The sequence below is a fragment of the Periplaneta americana genome, chromosome 10 (assembly GCF_040183065.1).
Source record: "Periplaneta americana isolate PAMFEO1 chromosome 10, P.americana_PAMFEO1_priV1, whole genome shotgun sequence".
Classification (NCBI taxonomy): Eukaryota; Metazoa; Arthropoda; class Insecta; order Blattodea; family Blattidae; genus Periplaneta; species Periplaneta americana.
The window spans coordinates 145284985-145303424 of NC_091126.1; the positions used below are offsets into that span (position 1 = coordinate 145284985).

The 18440-nt window shown below is 35.9% G+C and overlaps 1 protein-coding gene across 1 annotated transcript in view; it reads left to right on the forward strand.

Annotated features, from left to right (window-relative positions):
• The first annotated feature begins 678 nt into the window (after positions 1-678).
• The window catches only part of ScpX (Sterol carrier protein X-related thiolase), a 50292-nt gene continuing 32530 nt past the window's right edge, over positions 679-18440 (forward strand). Inside the window, exon 1 of the mRNA XM_069838213.1 lies at positions 679-1157. Within this exon, the coding sequence (XP_069694314.1) occupies positions 1092-1157 (66 nt within the window). The 5' untranslated portion in view covers positions 679-1091. The remainder of the gene's footprint in view (positions 1158-18440) is intronic.

Below are 18440 nucleotides of genomic sequence, written 5' to 3' on the forward strand. Positions count from 1 at the left end.
GAAAATTGTTATAACTCAATAGAAAAAGAACGCCTTACTTCAAAAAATTTTACTTCCTCTTTTCCAGATCCTGACTCGGATAAAGATGTCTTCTCATGATGGACGCGTTGGTTGAAATTGACTCCAGACTGTTACGTGAACTGTCCTGACTTCAAGACACTGCAAACGGGACTTATAGCCGAAATCGACCGACCTATACTTTTCTACAATTAATTAAGTCTCAAGTTTTGTATATTTGTATTTGTGTTGCTTTTAATTATAGTTATTACTTTTATGTATGTTATGTAATTAATTATTAGTTTGTAAATATGACATGTCCCATATCATATGTATGATCAGTGGATGCAATAAATAATTATGATTATTTTCATATATTTTTATTGATGCTAATAATGAATTGGGTATAATTTTATTTACTCAGGTGACTTCTCTGAATAGTTTTAATTGATTTCTTGGAGGAGAATTTATTCTAAGTAAAATACGAAAATCTACTTTTAAACAACGAAGTAGCGTTTATCTTGTCCGCCAAGTGACGTAACACTATGCTGACCAATGACAGCTCGAGTTGTTGGTACGGGTGTACCTGTAGCCTGTTAGTATCGAGTAATATGACCAAAGTCTGTATATTTCCTATTCAAGGTGAAAATGTGCACAAAAATTGGAAAAAAAAAAAAAAAAAAAGAAAAGAAGAAGAAGAATAACAACATAGTTGAACGCGATATTTATATAAATTAGTACTCTTTCATTTATGTTTTGAATAAATTGAATAGGCCTAAACAAACATAGATTTATTTCGAGCAGTGTAGTAATGAATAAAATTATTGGAAATTTGTAGACTTATGTAGTCATGGCCGTAAAACTGCCACGTATTCTTGATAGTTATCGTTGAGGTTTAAGTACAGAAACCTTGAAACGTGTTTTTTTATATGTTTGTTAAAATAGAAATCAGAGTTGGTCATGTTCGAAGTAGCTGTGTCATGCCAGTTCTGCATAATTGCGTGAGGTCGAAGTAACTGTAATCTGTGACAGAAGTGTGGTTAAATTTCCAGTTCTTGTAGGTAAAAGAAACATAACGTTTTGGTGCGCGCCTGATGAACCATCTCTTCAAAATGTCTCCAAAAGTCAGAGTTTTTGTAGTTGGCGTTGGTATGACAAAGGTAAATAACACGTATCAATTGTTAACATGTAGTATTCGAATTAGTACATGGTCTTATATGAAACTTTCAGGTCAGTTACTTTATGAAATAGCATGTTATTTAATTATTGGTAGTATTACACAATAAGAGAGGTTATTGACAGATTATATTGCTGAATTTTTCATTTGACATTCTAGTATTTTTCTGTTATTCAGATATAATTACTGCATGTATTGACTAGGAGGTAGTTGTTCAGTAGGCCAAAATGTAATTACAATTTTCAATTTATTGTTTGTTTGTAAAAAATCATTCGTGATTAAGAGGGAATTTTGTGGGTGCATTTCTTCGTTGAGAAGTTTTTTTTTATATTAAGAATCCATGTATGGTGGGTCCCTATCACCACGGCATGGCGCGTCCTCAGGTTGCGGATAGAGGAGACGGCCTCCAGATATGGAGGGTAGCTGCGAATATATTGAATAAGCAGTCGTGGACAGCCGATAAGGGGTGGTCCTCCAGCTTGGGGGTTGGGCGAAGGGCTAACAACCCATCACCGTAAAAAACAGCTTGTTACGAATTCCTACAGTAAGCCTCGGAATAGGACTGATTCTCTGGCACGACCACAGCAAAGGAATAAGGTTTTGAGATTTGGCACTTGGAACGTAACTAGTCTTTATAGAACAGGAGGGGTAACATTAGTAGCAAAAGAACTAGCTAGATATAGAATAGACTTCGTAGGAGTACAAGAGGTTAGGTTAGATGGGAATGGCATATCACAAATAGGAGATTACTTGTTGTATTATGGGGAAGGAAACAATAATCACCAATTAGGAACAGGATTCTTTGTACATAAAAGAATAAAATCAGCAGTAAAAAAGGTCGAATTTATCAGTGACAGGTTATCATATTTAGTACTTAAGGGTAGATGGTGCGACATCATAGTTATAAATGCTCACGCCCCTACAGAAGAGAAAGACGACTATGTAAAGGATAGCTTCTATGAGGAATTGGAACATACTTTTGATCAGTTCCCTAGATATCATATGAAAATTTTGTTGGGGGATTTCAACGCTAAAGTAGGACGGGAGGATATTTTTAGACCAACTATTGGAAAAGAGAGCCTACACGCAATTAGTAGTGACAATGGAGTTAGATTAGTCAACTTTGCCACATCGAAAAATTTAATTGTCAAAAGTACAACATTCCCCCATAAGGATATACATAAATATACTTGGACTTCTCCAGATGGATTGACACACAACCAAATAGATCACATCTTGATAGATAAACGGAGACATACTAGTATAGTAGATATTCGAACTTTCAGGGGTGCAGACTGTAATTCTGACCATTATTTGGTGATTGGAGAATTAAGAGAAAGATTATCAGTAGCCAAGCGAGTAGAGCAACAAGTTAATATTACTAAATTCAATATTTTGAAATTAAAGGACGAGGAAGCTAAGCAAAATTATCAGGTCGAAATTTCGAATAGGTTTGCCACTTTAGAAAGTTCCGACGAAGTTGAGAAAGAATTAGATGTTAATAGCGTGTGGGAAAATATCAGAGATAGTATCAAAATTGCAGCTGAGCAGAGCATAGGTTATTATGAAACTAAGAAAAAGAAACCGTGGTTTGATGAAGATTGTTGCATGGTAGTAGAAAGAAGGAAACAGGCAAAATTGAAATTCTTACAGGATCCAGTTGAGGAGAAGAGAGATAATTATTTCAATGAAAGACGGGAAGCAAGTCGTACACTTAGGAATAAAAAGAGAGGTTACTTGAAGGAAAAACTGAATGAGGTAGAAACAAATAGTAAGAATAAAAACATTCGAGATTTATATAAGGGTATAAAGGAATTTAAGAACGGATATCAGCCAAGGGTAAACGTGATCAAGGATGAGAATGGTGACTTGCTTGCAGACTCTCCATCAATCCTAAACAGATGGAAAAACTATTTTGCGCAACTACTAAATGTACATAGGCCAAATAGAAATGATCGGGACGAAATTAAAATACAAACTGCTGAGCCATTTATACCCGAACCCACGCTTTCAGAAGTCGAAATTGCGATAGAAAATCTGAAAAAGTACAAGTCTCCAGGTATCGATCAAATTCCAGCAGAATTAATACAAGAGGGTGGAAGTGCATTATATAGCGAAATTTATAAACTTGTACTTGCTATTTGGGAAAAGGAAATTGTACCAGAACAATGGAAGGAGTCCATAATTGTACCTATTTTTAAAAAGGGGGACAAAACCAACTGTGGTAACTTTCGAGGAATATCACTTTTGTTGACGTCGTACAAAATTTTGTCCAATATTCTTTTGAGGAGATTAACTCCGTACGTAGATGAAATTATTGGGGATCATCAGTGCGGTTTTCGGCGTAATAGATCGACTATTGATCAGATTTTTTGTATTCGGCAGATAATGGAGAAAAAATGGGAGTATAAGGGTACAGTACATCAGTTATTCATAGATTTCAAAAAGGCTTATGACTCGGTTAAGAGGGAAGTATTATATGATATTCTTATTGAATTTGGTATTCCCAAGAAACTAGTTCGATTAATTAAAATGTGTCTCAGTGAAACATACAGCAGAGTCCGTATAGGTCAGTTTCTATCTGATGCTTTTCCAATTCACTGCGGGCTAAAGCAGGGAGATGCACTATCACCTTTACTTTTTAACTTCGCTTTAGAATATGCCATTAGGAAAGTTCAGGATAACAGGCAGGGTTTGGAATTGAACGGGCTACATCAGCTTCTTGTCTATGCAGATGACGTGAATATGTTAGGAGAAAATACACAAACGGTTAGGGAAAACACGGAAATTTTACTTGAAGCAAGTAAAGCGATCGGTTTGGAAGTAAATCCCGAAAAGACAAAGTATATGATTATGTCTCGTGACGGGAATATTGTACGAAATGGAAATATAAATATTGGAGATTTATCCTTCGAAGAGGTGGAAAAATTCAAATATCTTGGAGCAACAGTAACAAATATAAATGACACTCGGGAGGAAATTAAACGCAGAATAAATATGGGAAATGCGTGTTATTATTCGGTTGAGAAGCTCTTATCATCCAGTCTGCTGTCCAAAAATCTGAAAGTTAGAATTTATAAAACAGTTATATTACCGGTTCTTCTATATGGCTGTGAAACTTGGACTCTCACTCTGAGAGAGGAACATAGGTTAAGGGTGTTTGAGAATAAGGTGCTTAGGAAAATATTTGGGGCTAAGCGGGATGAAGTTACAGGAGAATGGAGAAAGTTACACAACACAGAACTGCACGCATTGTATTCTTCACCTGACATAATTAGGAACTTGAAATCCAGACGTTTGAGATGGGCAGGGCATGTAGCACGTATGGGCGAATCCAGAAATGCATATAGAGTGTTAGTTGGGAGACCGGAGGGAAAAAGACCTTTAGGGAGGCCGAGACGTAGATGGGAGGATAATATTAAAATGGATTTGAGGGAGGTGGGGTATGATGATAGAGACTGGCTTAATCTTGCACAGGATAGGGACCGATGGCGGGCTTATGTGAGGGCGGCAATGAACCTTCGGGTTCCTTAAAAGCCATTTGTAAGTAAGTAAGTAAGTAAGTATTAAGAATCCTACCTTGCCTATTCGTCTTTATGTAGCCTACCTCTGCGTTAATTTTAAATGTCAAACTTTGCACGTTGTAGGATTAAAAATTTGCCAGTGCAGTAGTCGTAGAAATTAATTTATGAGGCCTAAAAACCGAAACAGAATATTACTTTGTGCTGTAATCTTTGAATTGGTATTTTTTTTATTACCGATAGGCCTATCGTCATTTTTGCGTTTTATATAGCCTACTTATATGAGGAAAATATAAAATTAACTACTACTACTAATACTACTACTACTACTACTACTACTACTACTACTACTACCGATGGAAGTATTCGTTACTAGGCTATCCTAGATTATAGCCTAGGGGCCGCAAAAACGTGATAGCCGCACAACAGTGTGTCGTTAAAGGGGTGGGACAAGGTAGAGTATCCACCGGCCACTGAGCGAATATTTCACACTTTTATCACTGGTAATGTGGCGCGAACAGCCCATGAAGGGCCAGTGGAGAGAGATGCGGGCAGGCAAGATCGCTCAATCCAGGTGAAGGAGGTATGCAACAAGGAGTGGGCAGCACATGTCACATCATTTCCATGCTTTTCCTTACTGATCACAGAGAAAAGCCAGTTTTAGTAAGGTCGAAAATCAGTGACAGGTTAGGTTAGATTATGTTAGTTTAGGCATTTGGTATGCCTTTGAAGAAAGGGCACATTCTTAGAAAATTGAGAATATCTACATGACATACCAAAAGTCTAAACTAAACTAATCTAACCTAGCCTGTCACTGATCCGACCTTATGAATACAAGTTTTTTTCTCTGTGATCAGTAAAACACGCGGAAATGAAATGTATGTGCCATCTACTCTTCTACCTCAATGGAGCGATCCTGTCTGCCCCTACTTTCACAGCAACTTTCAATCCTTATTTTGGTGCTAAATTGGTGTTGGCACTCAATTTTTCTTTTCTTTACGGTACATATGATTTCACTAGAAGCCAAGTACATTTATACAGTTGTACTCTAACGTGGTAACGCAATTGTAAAGAAATAGATATCTATCCGGTTTTCTAAACTGGGTTTAGCTACTTAATGCAGCTTCCCAAATTCATCGCAATTCGTTCCCATTGAGGACTAGATTCCCACGAAATAATGTTGTCGTTGGTTTACAAAGGAAAAATATATAAGGGGATGGAAAGTGAGTCTCTTACCTCTTCATGAAGAAATTATTTGTCAGTGTTTCATCCCTCTCACTAGTCGTGATGCCCAGAGCTCTGATACAGTAAGTTACTTGTTATCTACAGCATCGTTATCACAAATCAAGAATTTCTGTTGATTTGTGGGTTTTTCTTTAGAATTGCATTACCACATTAAGGCACAAATGCATTTACTTGCTTCCTAGTTGAGTCATATGTACCATAAACAAAAGAAAAAAAATTGAGTGCCAACACCAATTTCATATTGAAATATGGGTTGAAAGTTGCTGTGAATATGGGGGTCTGGTGGAGAGGTGCATGCAGGTGGGATCAGTCCGTTGTGGTGGAAGGGGTAGATTGCAGAGAGAAGCAACACATCTCTTTTCTGTGCGTTTCCATACTGGTCACAGAGAAAAGACGAGTTTACCTAAGGTTGAATCAGTGAACAGGTTAGGTTAGTTTAGATTTTTGGTATATCTTACATATACTCTCAGTTATCTAAGAATGTCACTATTCCACCCAAACCCCTCTCTCCCGCGCTATCCCTTAGTGTCTTTGATGGGGGTCCTTGGTATCTGCCTTCCTTTGGTAATGCTATTGTAAATATTTATCAATTTGTGTTTCTGCTGTCTAACAGTACTAGGAACAACTGAACAATATCTTTACAAGTGTCAACAAGAATGAACAGCCTCAATCCTTTAGACATTGGTAGCACTAGGCCTTTATTTCTTTCATCTGTTTCATCTTCATAGATGGTAGGATATCCTGCATCCTTTTTGTTTGATATGCTACAAATAATAATTCCTCATTTGCCATATATGTGAGCTTCTCATTTAATTGTAGCCTGTTGATCTTTGTGTTCTTTAGTTTGAAGCTAATATACTTAATAATGTTTCGTACACTTGTGCTGTCACCTTTTAAACTACCAGTAATGTTCTTTTCAAGCATACTAGATGCTTGAGGAATTGCTACTTTCTTGACTTTTATGAATGGTACATTGAATAATGACTTTGTCAAAATTATCCAATACAGCACTTTGATCTTGCTACACACCACAGACAGGACTCGCATCTTTTTTGTGTTGTTTCATTTAATGATGGAGTGTTAGTTGGGAGACCGGAGGGAAAAAGACCTTTAGGGAGGCCAAGACGTAGATGGGAGGATAATATTAAAATGGATTTGAGGGTTATGATGATAGAGACTGGATTAATCTTGCACAGGATAGGGACCGCTGGCGGACTTATGTGAGGGCGGCAATGAACCTTCGGGTTCCTTAAAAGCCATTTGTAAGTAAGTAAGTAAGTTATTTAATGATGAATTGAAACTGAGAGATGATGTAATTTTATTGATATACATATATCTGGAAAAAATAAATAGAGTTTCGTTAAGTTCTTGGATCAGCGACAGGTTAGGGTTGATTTGTTCAGGGTTTTAGCACAGTCTACTATATACAGTCACGAAGCTTGAGTTTTGAGGGTGCTAGAAACAATAGACTGTGACGGTACTATCTTGCATTGCCTGTAATGAGGCCATATTAGCGATCCTAGTGGTGAGCAACTATCTAATGTTTGCATATTTACTACGTATTGAGCTTCGCGACTGTATATACTAGACTGTGGTTTTAGTGTGCCTTGCATATTACATATCTTAGTAGATAGATATGCAAATAAATTTTCCCTGGATCGATGAAAGCAGTACTTTCCCCACTTAGTGCAACATAATGGTTGTACCATGGGGCTATGTGATCAGGTGTGAAAACATCTGAGAATGTCATATATATGAAAAGGAAGGTATTTGGGCATGTTGAATGGGCTTATAGTTTCGCAGTGGCCACGTTGTGTCCTTAGAATAGTGTGCTACAATTTTGAGGTAGTGGTGGTTCAGTCAACTGTTCGAAAACAGATTGGAACATCATAAGGCATCACTCACGAGGCAACTAAGCCAGAATATAATGGGGTAGGGTGGCCAGTTCTTTTGCGCCTCCATTGCATACATCGCTTACTAGTAACATATTTCACTATGTATACGAACTGCTGTTCATCCTCTGACACGTATCAAGTGAGATGTAGGCCTACTTATAATGGATGTAGACCTATATAGGCCTACATCAATGGGTGAATCTCTCAAATGTAGCATATTTCCAACCTCAAAAATAAAAGTGAAATATTCTCCAAAAAATTTGAAAAAAATTCGAATGAACTTATTTTAAGATATTCTTTCATTCAAAAATAGTGGTCACATACTTTATCGAGTTCAAATGCTAGATTTTGGGCTCTAGTCGACCTGGTTGGCGAGTTGGTATAGCGCTGGCCTTCTATGCTCAAGGTTGCGGGTTCGATCCTGGGCCAGGTCGATGGCATTTAAGTGTGCTTAAATGTGACAGGCTCATGTCAGTAGATTTACTGGCATGTAAAAGAACTCCTGCGGGAAAAAATTCTGGCACATCTGGCGATGCTGATATAACCTCTGCAGTTGCGAGCGTTGTTAAATAAAACATAACATTTAACATTTTGGGCTCTAAAATTTTAAGGTCGAGGAGGCTGACATTGGACAAAATAGCCTACTCTATTTTAGTCTCTAATGATTTGGCAACAGGGTCATAACTAAGGTCGTCAGACAGAGTACAAAATTAATACAATTCCTTATCTTTTCCTTGGGGATTATTGTATGTCACTCTTATGTGAAGAGTTATTTGCCCCATTTGACCCACCGAAGTGGAATGACTGGACCCCCTGTGCTTACTTACAGAGGAAATGTTTACTGAAGTCTGTGTTTTTTTTTTGTCTGAGTTTTTTTGGCTTCTCTTTTCTTCTTCAGCCTCTCCAGTGTTTGATTTTCTGTATCTTTCCTTTTTGGAGCCATTTTCTAGAAAAAGAATAAAAGTAAAAAAATTCAAAACTGACTGGTATGTCATTGGTATTACATAGGCCAGCTGACAGATTGCTAAATCGTACTTCAGTAAATAAAATGCCTAATTACATAGTAAGATGATTGTCAGTGTCCTGGTAAAGATGTCAGCCTCCTGGTAAAGAAAGCCAGAAGGCTGACTTCCAGAAGATTGACATTTTTCACTATTTTATTTTATTGCTAGGCCATGAATGTAATTTTTAAGTTATGTAAGTGGTTTAGAAATATCCGTCTACTATATGATAATTTCAGGGTATATTTCAGAATTTTATATATTATATCTTAGAAGTGGTAGCTACCAATATATTGACAAAATGTAAGTGAGACATTACTGTTTCTTTCTTTCTGTATTTGTAAGCTCCAAAACTAATGTTAGAAGATGAATCACACTTCCGTGTTTGATGTTTCTCTCCAGTTGCACATCTGCTTCGGTATTAAGAACCTAAGAAGAAAAAAGTACCTATGAAGCAAAAATATCCCTATATTTTCTTTTCAAGGAGGTTGACATTTAAAACTCTGAACAAACTTTACAAATATACAAGAAATGTGTAAATGGTGTAAAATATTTTATAGACGTCCTACATTACTCTTTTAAGTATACATTTTAAAATAGTGGACCAGATAATTAAGAAAAAAATTATAGTGGTGTCAGGAGTCTGAAATTCTTATAAAGAAGTGGGAAAAATAAGCCTACAGCCATAAAAGATGTGCGAATTTTTTCAGCTTTCCTTTAAAATTAGTTTTTACAGGAGTGGTGTTGGATTTCAAATTAGCAACATTTTAGAGATTCATCCATATCAGCCAGAAGCTTAATCAGATTAGGCCTATTTAAGTACGTGTTTTTTTCTCCCGTAATTTATGTGTAGTGGGTTGGGTCATTGTTTTCTTTCCAGACTTATGTAACGGTGTTCATTCAGCATCATGTTTATTCCATTCACTTAGAATCCTTGATATAATACTGCTCTGAGATGGTGGCATCCACTCAGAAATCTATTTTTGTCTACCTTAAGAACAATCCTGCTTTTTGGGTAGAATGGAGGTGTATGGGTTAATATGAAGTAGTTTATCGTGCTGTGAATATACCCTCGAGCTGTGTTATTACCCACTGCAATGTATCAGTTGCTTACATTTCTAGTGTTATGTCATACAACATGATTTTGTAATTCTCAATTAATGCTCTTTTAAAACATTATTTATTTCATTTCATTATTGCTACACCCATGAAACAAAATAAATCTTACAATTTGAAATTATACTTCAGATTTTCTTCAGATTTAGAAAACTATGTTTCCTGTCATAATTTTACAAAACTTTCACTCCATCCCATTATCTTCTGACCGTGTTCTGCTAGGAAAAGAGGACTACCTGCACCCCTTCCTTTCTCCTGGTTTACTTATTTTGCACAAGCAAGTGCTGTAGCTGTTCTTTATTTTTCTTTTGCGGATACCAGTAGCATCTGCCATTCTCGATTGTATTTTATTAAATTCTTTTATGTATTCTGAAACCAAAATTTCATTTCGCATTTCACAATGATTTCTAAAATAAGTGTACACATTACAAACAATTCCCCCAGCCTGAATGTGCATAGTTTTGCTGCGCAGCTTTGATTTTAAGGATATAGCAAATATTAAAACTAAGAGTATTATAAGCCTATTGCTACCGGTATTTAATGAGCGACATAGCAATGATATAATTCCTAATAAGAAAGCATACACAAGCAAACCTACGACTACAGCTAGCATGAACAGAATAACAATTCTTAATTTTCTTATTCCATGATTATACATGCGACACTTGTTTTGTAAGCAAATGCATGTGATGTGCTGAATGGTTTAAACCAGGGGTTCTGAACCGGTATGTGTTGCGCAGTCCCATGGAGTGTGTCGCGAAATTTTGGAATTGAAAAATAAATTTTATTCCATCCAGAAAATCTCTTTACAACGCATTTTTTATTTACAACGAAGTCTTTGATATGGTACATTTTATTTTTTAAAGACTTCAGAAATACATAGGCCTATAAATGGAATGTTCGAATACAAAGTGCTTCAGAATTTGTTTTGTTGATATTCATGATGAAAATGGAGAATTTGGCTAAGTAGTACAAAGTTCTAATCTTAAACCTTGAAGCTAATGACTGTGTCTCGGTGTTTGCACTTTGCCTTGCTATTGTGAAGTGATAATGTATCTACGTACATAAGACTTATGTGGCAGGACAAATTATGAGCATGACATGGCGAGTCATTGCAAAACAAAATGTTACAAGTAATCAAAGTACTTTTTTTTTTCCCAGTAAGCTTTTATTTATTATTGTTCAAAGGACAATGAAAGTATTGTTATCTTGCAAAATTTTCGATTTCGTGACTTCATGGAATATACATTAGGTTTCTCAGAATCGATGATACAGAGTGCATCTGATGCTTAAGCTTTAGGTTCGATGCCTGGCTAGGTCGTGATAGAATTTGTGGTGGACAAAGCAGACATTGCAGAGAGCTTTTCTCGGTGTGCTCCCATTTCCTTCTATCATTCCACTAACACACTCCACCTTCTCATTTCATTTATCATCTGCAGTAGTTAAAAATAGGCTGTGGTGAAGTTTCGTGATGGTATAGGTTTCTAATGCTGATATAGGAAGGCCTTGGGACTCGGGTCTGGGGTTCATCAGGTATTCGTCCGAGGATGGGACCTGGCTGTCAGAACTAAGGTAGGATGGTCCATCTGTCGGCATCGGATTCACAAAAAACCACCCAGACCATCTCTCTGACTTGGACAAGCATCACACATATAGAGTACACAATAGGCCAAAGCAAGCATATGTGCAAAGATCTGTCTCAAGTTTGGCCCTCAAAGAGCCAAGTCGAGCAATCCACAATGCAGGTACAGTACTTTATAAGTTCCAGAAAGGAGGCAGTGCATATGATCAGAGGACAAACTACCTGGTTCACAGGAGAAAGACTAGTTGAGATAATAACATTAGTTATAACACACACAAGATTGCAACCTCATTCAAGAAATTAAATTACAACATCGCATACAGAACAAATAACACTCTACAAAAACATCTCAACACACAAACAATACAAGCAAACAAATACAACCATACAGGTGTATACAAACTCAAATGTAACACTTGCAACAACTTCTAAATAGGACAGACAGGCAGAGCATTTCAAACACGTTACAAAGAGCACATCACAAATGCTAACAACACCTACAGAGACATCAACACAGACATGGAAATATTACACATTCAACCAAAAAGCCAGAAGCTAAACACACTGGAACAGTATGAAATATACAGACACACAAAAACACACCCCAATGAAATTCTCAACACAAAACTCAATTTCAGAACACACACACTCTTTGACTCCACTTTACACCACACAAACATACCCTCACAGGAAACAAAACAAGAGGCGCCAAGACCAGCAACGACCAGTTCTGAAGATGACCCATAAAAGGTCGAAACATGTAAACAAGGTACGTTAGAATTTAACACAAGAAAGTCTTATCATACATATTCCAAAGTTGTGTAATCAAGATGTATAACATTAGTTTGTTTCATTGTATGTCTGATCATGCACACTACCTTTTTTTCTGGGACTGATAAAGTATCTGTGCGACAAAACTTTTTTCTAAGATTGTACAATCTATCCATATACCCCTATATCATTTGGTTTTTCCTTTAAACTATTGCATAGGCTGGTTAAGTTCACATGTGGAGTTAAAAGGCGTGAATAATTAAAAGTCTTTATTGTACAAAAATTATAATGCACAAGAATATGAATTGTGTACTATTTAAAGTAATTGAAACAATTTTTATTTTACCTTACTTAGTCAAGTTCAGTGTGCGCATCATATGTTGGCATGGCACACTTTGAAATTATACAAGATTTCTAGCCATACAGAAAACAGCAGCTGATGAACAAGTAGTTCATGTGCCCCACGTGTGCAGTTCAATTCATCGTAGTTTTGGTGGCTAAGATGGCATGTAAATTGTCCTTTACATAGAAGCAGAGAAAATGAACGAACATGAGATCAAGGCACCATAGAGGCTATACTAGGGGGCCCATTCAGCTTAGCCATCTGCCAGGATATTAGATGTTTAAGAGGGAGATCGTGGATGTGAGATGGTGCTCCATCTTGCTGCAAAACAGCATTGGGTTTGTTTTCCATAAACTGGCAATAGCTATAGCTATAGCTCTAACATAATGCAGTACAGAATATTATCATTATTAGAGATACTATTAAGAATGTTAATACGCATGTAATACTATTAATATTTATAATAAGGAATAATAATCCATTTAATAATATTATTAATAATTATATTATGTGACATTTATTCTTAAATAACGTAAATAGAACACAATGATTTTTGCCTGTCTTCTAGGCTTCGTCATTGCATGCTTTTTCCAAGGACAGCGATTCTGTCTTAAACCTAAGTTACGAGCTTTTGTACAATATTGCAACCTCATGTCACCGCTTTTCAAGTGGTGAATTTATCAAGTCATGCATTATGAAGACTGCAAGAAAGATGTCACCAATCGAAGCTAAACAGTATGAAATCATAAACTTGTCCAGAAAGACAGTTGCGAGCCACATCTAGGATCTGGGTGAAATGTAGAAAATCAACTAAAAAGATTATGTAATCGGCTCTTTAGTTTTTCCCCAACTATTGATGAAAGCAACGACATAACAGATGTAGCATGACTTGTAGTTTTCAATTGTGGTATCGATCATGAACTCAAAGTTACTCAAGAATTTTTCGAGCTTGTTCCACTGAAAGACAATAACAAATGGTCAAGTTATATTTAAGGATATTGAAGACTGTATTGAGCGGATAGCATTGCCTTGGAACAAACTTGTATCAATTACTGCTGCATCCATGATTGGTGCGCATATGGGTTTCATCAGACATTTAAAAAAGAAATTGACATCTGTTAATCCTAATCATATGTTTGTTAATTTCCACTGTATTGTACATCAAAAGGCACTCTGCACAAAATCATGCAAATGAACCATGTAATGGAGGTGGTGCTGAAAATTGTAAATTTTATTAGGAGAAAAGGTTTGAATCACAGTCAATTCAGGGAACTTCTTCACTCCATTCATTTTGGATACTATGGTATCTCCTATTATTCTGAAGTAAGGTGGTTAAGCTGGGCCAAAACACTCCAAAGTTTTTTTTGAGCTTCGAGAATATATTGCTGAATTTGTATTGAGTAAAGGCAAGGAATTTCCTGAACTGCATAACATAAAGTGGCTCAGCAATCTAGCATCCTTGGTAGATGTTACTCAGCATCTCAATATTCTTAATTTAAGGCTTCAGGGTGCAATCTTTTGATCACTGAAATGTGTGATGCTATCAGTGCATTCAAAGGAGAACTTTCATTGTTGCAATCCCAAATTGCAAGAGGTGACTTGCGTCATTTTCCGTCATTGAAGTCACTTAATACAGAAATAGATGACAAAATGTGTAGTGATATTTAGGAGGAGCTGATAAGAGAATTTGAGAGTAGATACATAGATTTTAGTAAGTTACAAACTCAATTTGCCCTGTTCACTACACCTTTTTCTGTGAACCCTGAAGATGTCACGTAATTTACAATTTGAACTTCTAGATGATACAATATTAAAATATGTCTACCAAGAACTGAATATCGCTGCTTTCTACAGATGACTTAACCCATCTCGGTTTTCCGACATAAATTTGCAGCGTATGTACTATTAATGTTTGCTTGCGAACAGTTCTTCTCTGCAATGAAGCGTATGAAGCCAAGACTGAGGGCAAACATAAAGGATACAAGATTAAAAGCTGTTTTGCAGCTTGCAGCTTCAAAATCTCTTAATTCAAATATTGCAAAAAATACTTGAAACGAAAAAGTCCCCTTCTTCCAGAGAATAAGTTCTCAAGATAAGCTACACTGGTCTCGTTATATCATTTGAAGAGATTAAAAAATTGTTTCATTAATAGAATACTTATGTTTGAAGTGTCCATGAAAGTAAAAGTTTGTATGATACTCTATTAAAATCAAGACAAAGAGAAAAAATTGTCATGAATCGTTTTAGTTAAACAAATATGTTATATAATATCACATTATTTCAATAAATTTTATTTAAGCAGTGTGCAAACCATAGGCTAATAAATATATATTTACTGTGATCCAATAAGAATTATTGATATTATTATATTTTGTTGATAAAAACATTAGATTTTTGTACCTCCTTAATTTCGTTTCCCAAAAAGATTCAATTAATTTTTTTAAGTAATAATATTGTGTTAAAACTACATGCTGTAGGTACTGTATATTTTTCGAAATACAATATATATATACCAGTATATATATATATATATATATATATATATTTATTTCGAAAAATAAATTAATTATTGTACACACACGGACTAGTTTAAACTGGTTTATTTCTGCTACTATGATACTGCAAATAAATCAAATGGGACACAATTTGTTTACTTACTGAGATTCTTTCAATAATGAAATTATTCGTAAACTCTGACATGTATGGTGCACCACCATATTTGTTCAGTCCTTTCTCACTAAACTCATCCCTCCAACATACTCGACATGACACGAGATATGTAAACAGTCCTTATGGATAGCACACTTCATGAGGTAGCTCATGTCCTTGCCACTACTGCATTAGACGATTTAATTTTTGGCATTACACAGTACAAGTTTGTCTGTGACTTAGATGCTGAAGGACAAACTGGTTTGTAGTCAAGTAGATGTTATGCTGCTATTTCGGTGAAAGTTGGAATTTTAGGATAGAATAAAAATGGGTGGCTTGCAGGTATTTCCATATTGTCATTCATTGCTGGACTTTCCGAATGTGGGGAAAAAGAAATGATTGTTATCCATCTTGCTAGAAATGTAAGCAGTATAGACTGTCAAGTAAAAGAGTGGAATTACGAAAAAGATTGAAGAAGTAGTGAATAAAAAGTTAAAAATAATTACAAAAATAATGCAAAAATAAATTAAGAAAGTACATGAAATTAGGCACAAATGTCGAAATAGGCATTTTAGGCACTATAAAATTTCTTTATTTAGACATACTGTTTATCCATGAAAACCTAAATATTAAATCTCAAGCCTATATGTATCACGGGGTTGGGGGGGGGGGGATTTTTGCCTAAATTCCACTGTCTAAATATGAGCGTGGTTTGTGAGATAAGTTCGTGGCTAAATACATGGGATCATTTGAAAATTAGTTGCAACACTTTACATAAGAACAAAAATTATTCACAATTATACATCTTGATTACACAATTTTTAACACTGTATCATTTCGGAATATGTATTATATGTCTTTCTCGTGTTAAATTGTATCGTACCTGGTTAACATGTTTCGATCTGTTATGGGAAATTCTACACATCCAATCAAAAAGCCAGAAACTAAACACACTAGAACAATACGAAATATACAGACACACAAAAACACATCCAAATGAAATTCTCAATACACAACTCAATTTCAGAACACACACACTCTTTGATCCACATTACACTACACAAACACACCCCCACAGGAAACAAAACAAAAGGCACCAAGACTAGCAACAACCCGTTCTGAAGAAGGCCCATAACAGTCCGAAACATGTAAACCAGGTACGATAGAATTTAACACGAGAAAGACTTATAATACATATTCCGAAGTTTCACAGTTGTTGTAATCACAGATCTTAAAAGTAGGGTAACCTCCTCTAGTACCATGTACTTATCGTCATACCTTTGGCAGGTGATGAATGTCATCCGCTTAAAATTCAGAAACTCTTATAATGGCCTATTTTTAAACCTTATCCCTCTCAGTTGTTCTTTCGTCTTAGGAAAAAGGTCATAATTGCAGAAACTCGTATCCGGATAATAAGGAGGATGCTTTAGAATTTCCCAGTTCAATCTGTTAAGTAAGTTAACCAATTGGGCAGCCATGTGACTATGAGCATCGTTGTGAAGCACAGTGGAATGAGTATTCAAGAGATTTTGGCGCTTCTGGCTCATTGCTCGTTGTAAATTGTATTCCAAAAAGTGACTGTAATATGCAGCATCCACACGCATTTAAATTGGAACAGAATGAGTGATTAATAAACCTTCATAATCATAAAAAAAGAAATAATAATTTTGAGAGGGTCCAACTCTTGTGTATCTTTTTTTGGCATTAGGTTTTTGCAGGTGACAGTCTTATTATTATGACTGCATATAGAATATAAATTAAATTATTGCTTTATAACTTACAGATAACACACATCACATACCTCTTCATCTCATACTACCAGCATACATTGGTCACCACTAGGGGAGCTTCATTACTAGCAATGTTGCCACTAATTTTCAAATAACCTGTGTATTTCCCCATTAATATTTGCCAAAAATTTTTACTTTGTTTTGATGAAGTCACTCTCTGCCCTGACATATTTGCGGTCGATTTTTAGGAGCAGTTTCTCAGGATTTTCAGAACTGACAGATAGTAGCCTACACTGTTGTAACTGTAGTGTGTGTTGTGACCGCATATGGTATACATTTTTCTTTGGCGAAGGTCACTGCCTTTACATTTTTCCTGATACAACCTTCTCCTTTTTCTTGCTGAAGAAACTGGTGGTGATTTACAAACTTTATAGTAATGATGCTGACATGAATCAAGAACGTTGGTTATTGGTTACTTACTTACTTACTTACTTACTTAAGTCTTTTAAGGAACTTGGAGGTTCATTGCCACCCTCACATAAGCCCACCATCAGTCCTTATCCTGTGCAAGATTAATCCAGTCTCTATCATATCCCACCTTCCTCAAATCCACTTTTAATATTATCCTCCCATCTACGTCTCAGCCTCCCCAAAGGTCTTTTTTCCTTCTGCGTCTCAACTAACACACTATATGCATTTCTGGATTTGCCCATACTTGCTACATGCCCTGCCCATGTCAAACGTCAGGATTTAATATTCCTAATTATGTCAGGTGAAGAATACAATGCGTGCAGTTCTGCATTGTGTGAAGAATACAATGTGTGCAGTTCTGCGTTGTGTAACTTTCTCTGTTCTCCTGTAATTTCATCTCTCTTAGCCCCAAAATTTTTCCTCAGAATCTTATTCTCAAACACCTTTAATCTCTGTTCCTCTCTCGAAGTGAGAGTCCAAGTTTCACAACCATACAGAACAACCGGTAATATATTTGTTTTATAAAAAACAAGTGATAAAAACAAAGAAATGCTAGGGGAGCGATAAAAATAAACAAATGCTAGGGAAGTGATAAAATTGTGCGATAAGCAGCCATGATTGATTGCAAGACGTTCTTTCATACTGTTTTATTAGTCAAAAGTAGTTTGACGTAGTAAAAATGTTAATAGTCACAGAAAACAGTCAAGACTTTGCTGAGAGAGTCTATGATTATTTGGCAGTCTTTATACATCGTCATAAATAACAATTCAGATATGTCTGGGACGTGTTGTTTAACAGTGGAATGTATATTTTATTTGTATTGAAGAGTATGGTATGAGATAGTGTACCTTTTTTTTTTTGTATTCCTCAGTAGAAAGAAGAATTTTATTGCTTTGTACTGCTCCTCTCTTGTTGCTTTCATTTTGTTATATGTAAAGTCTA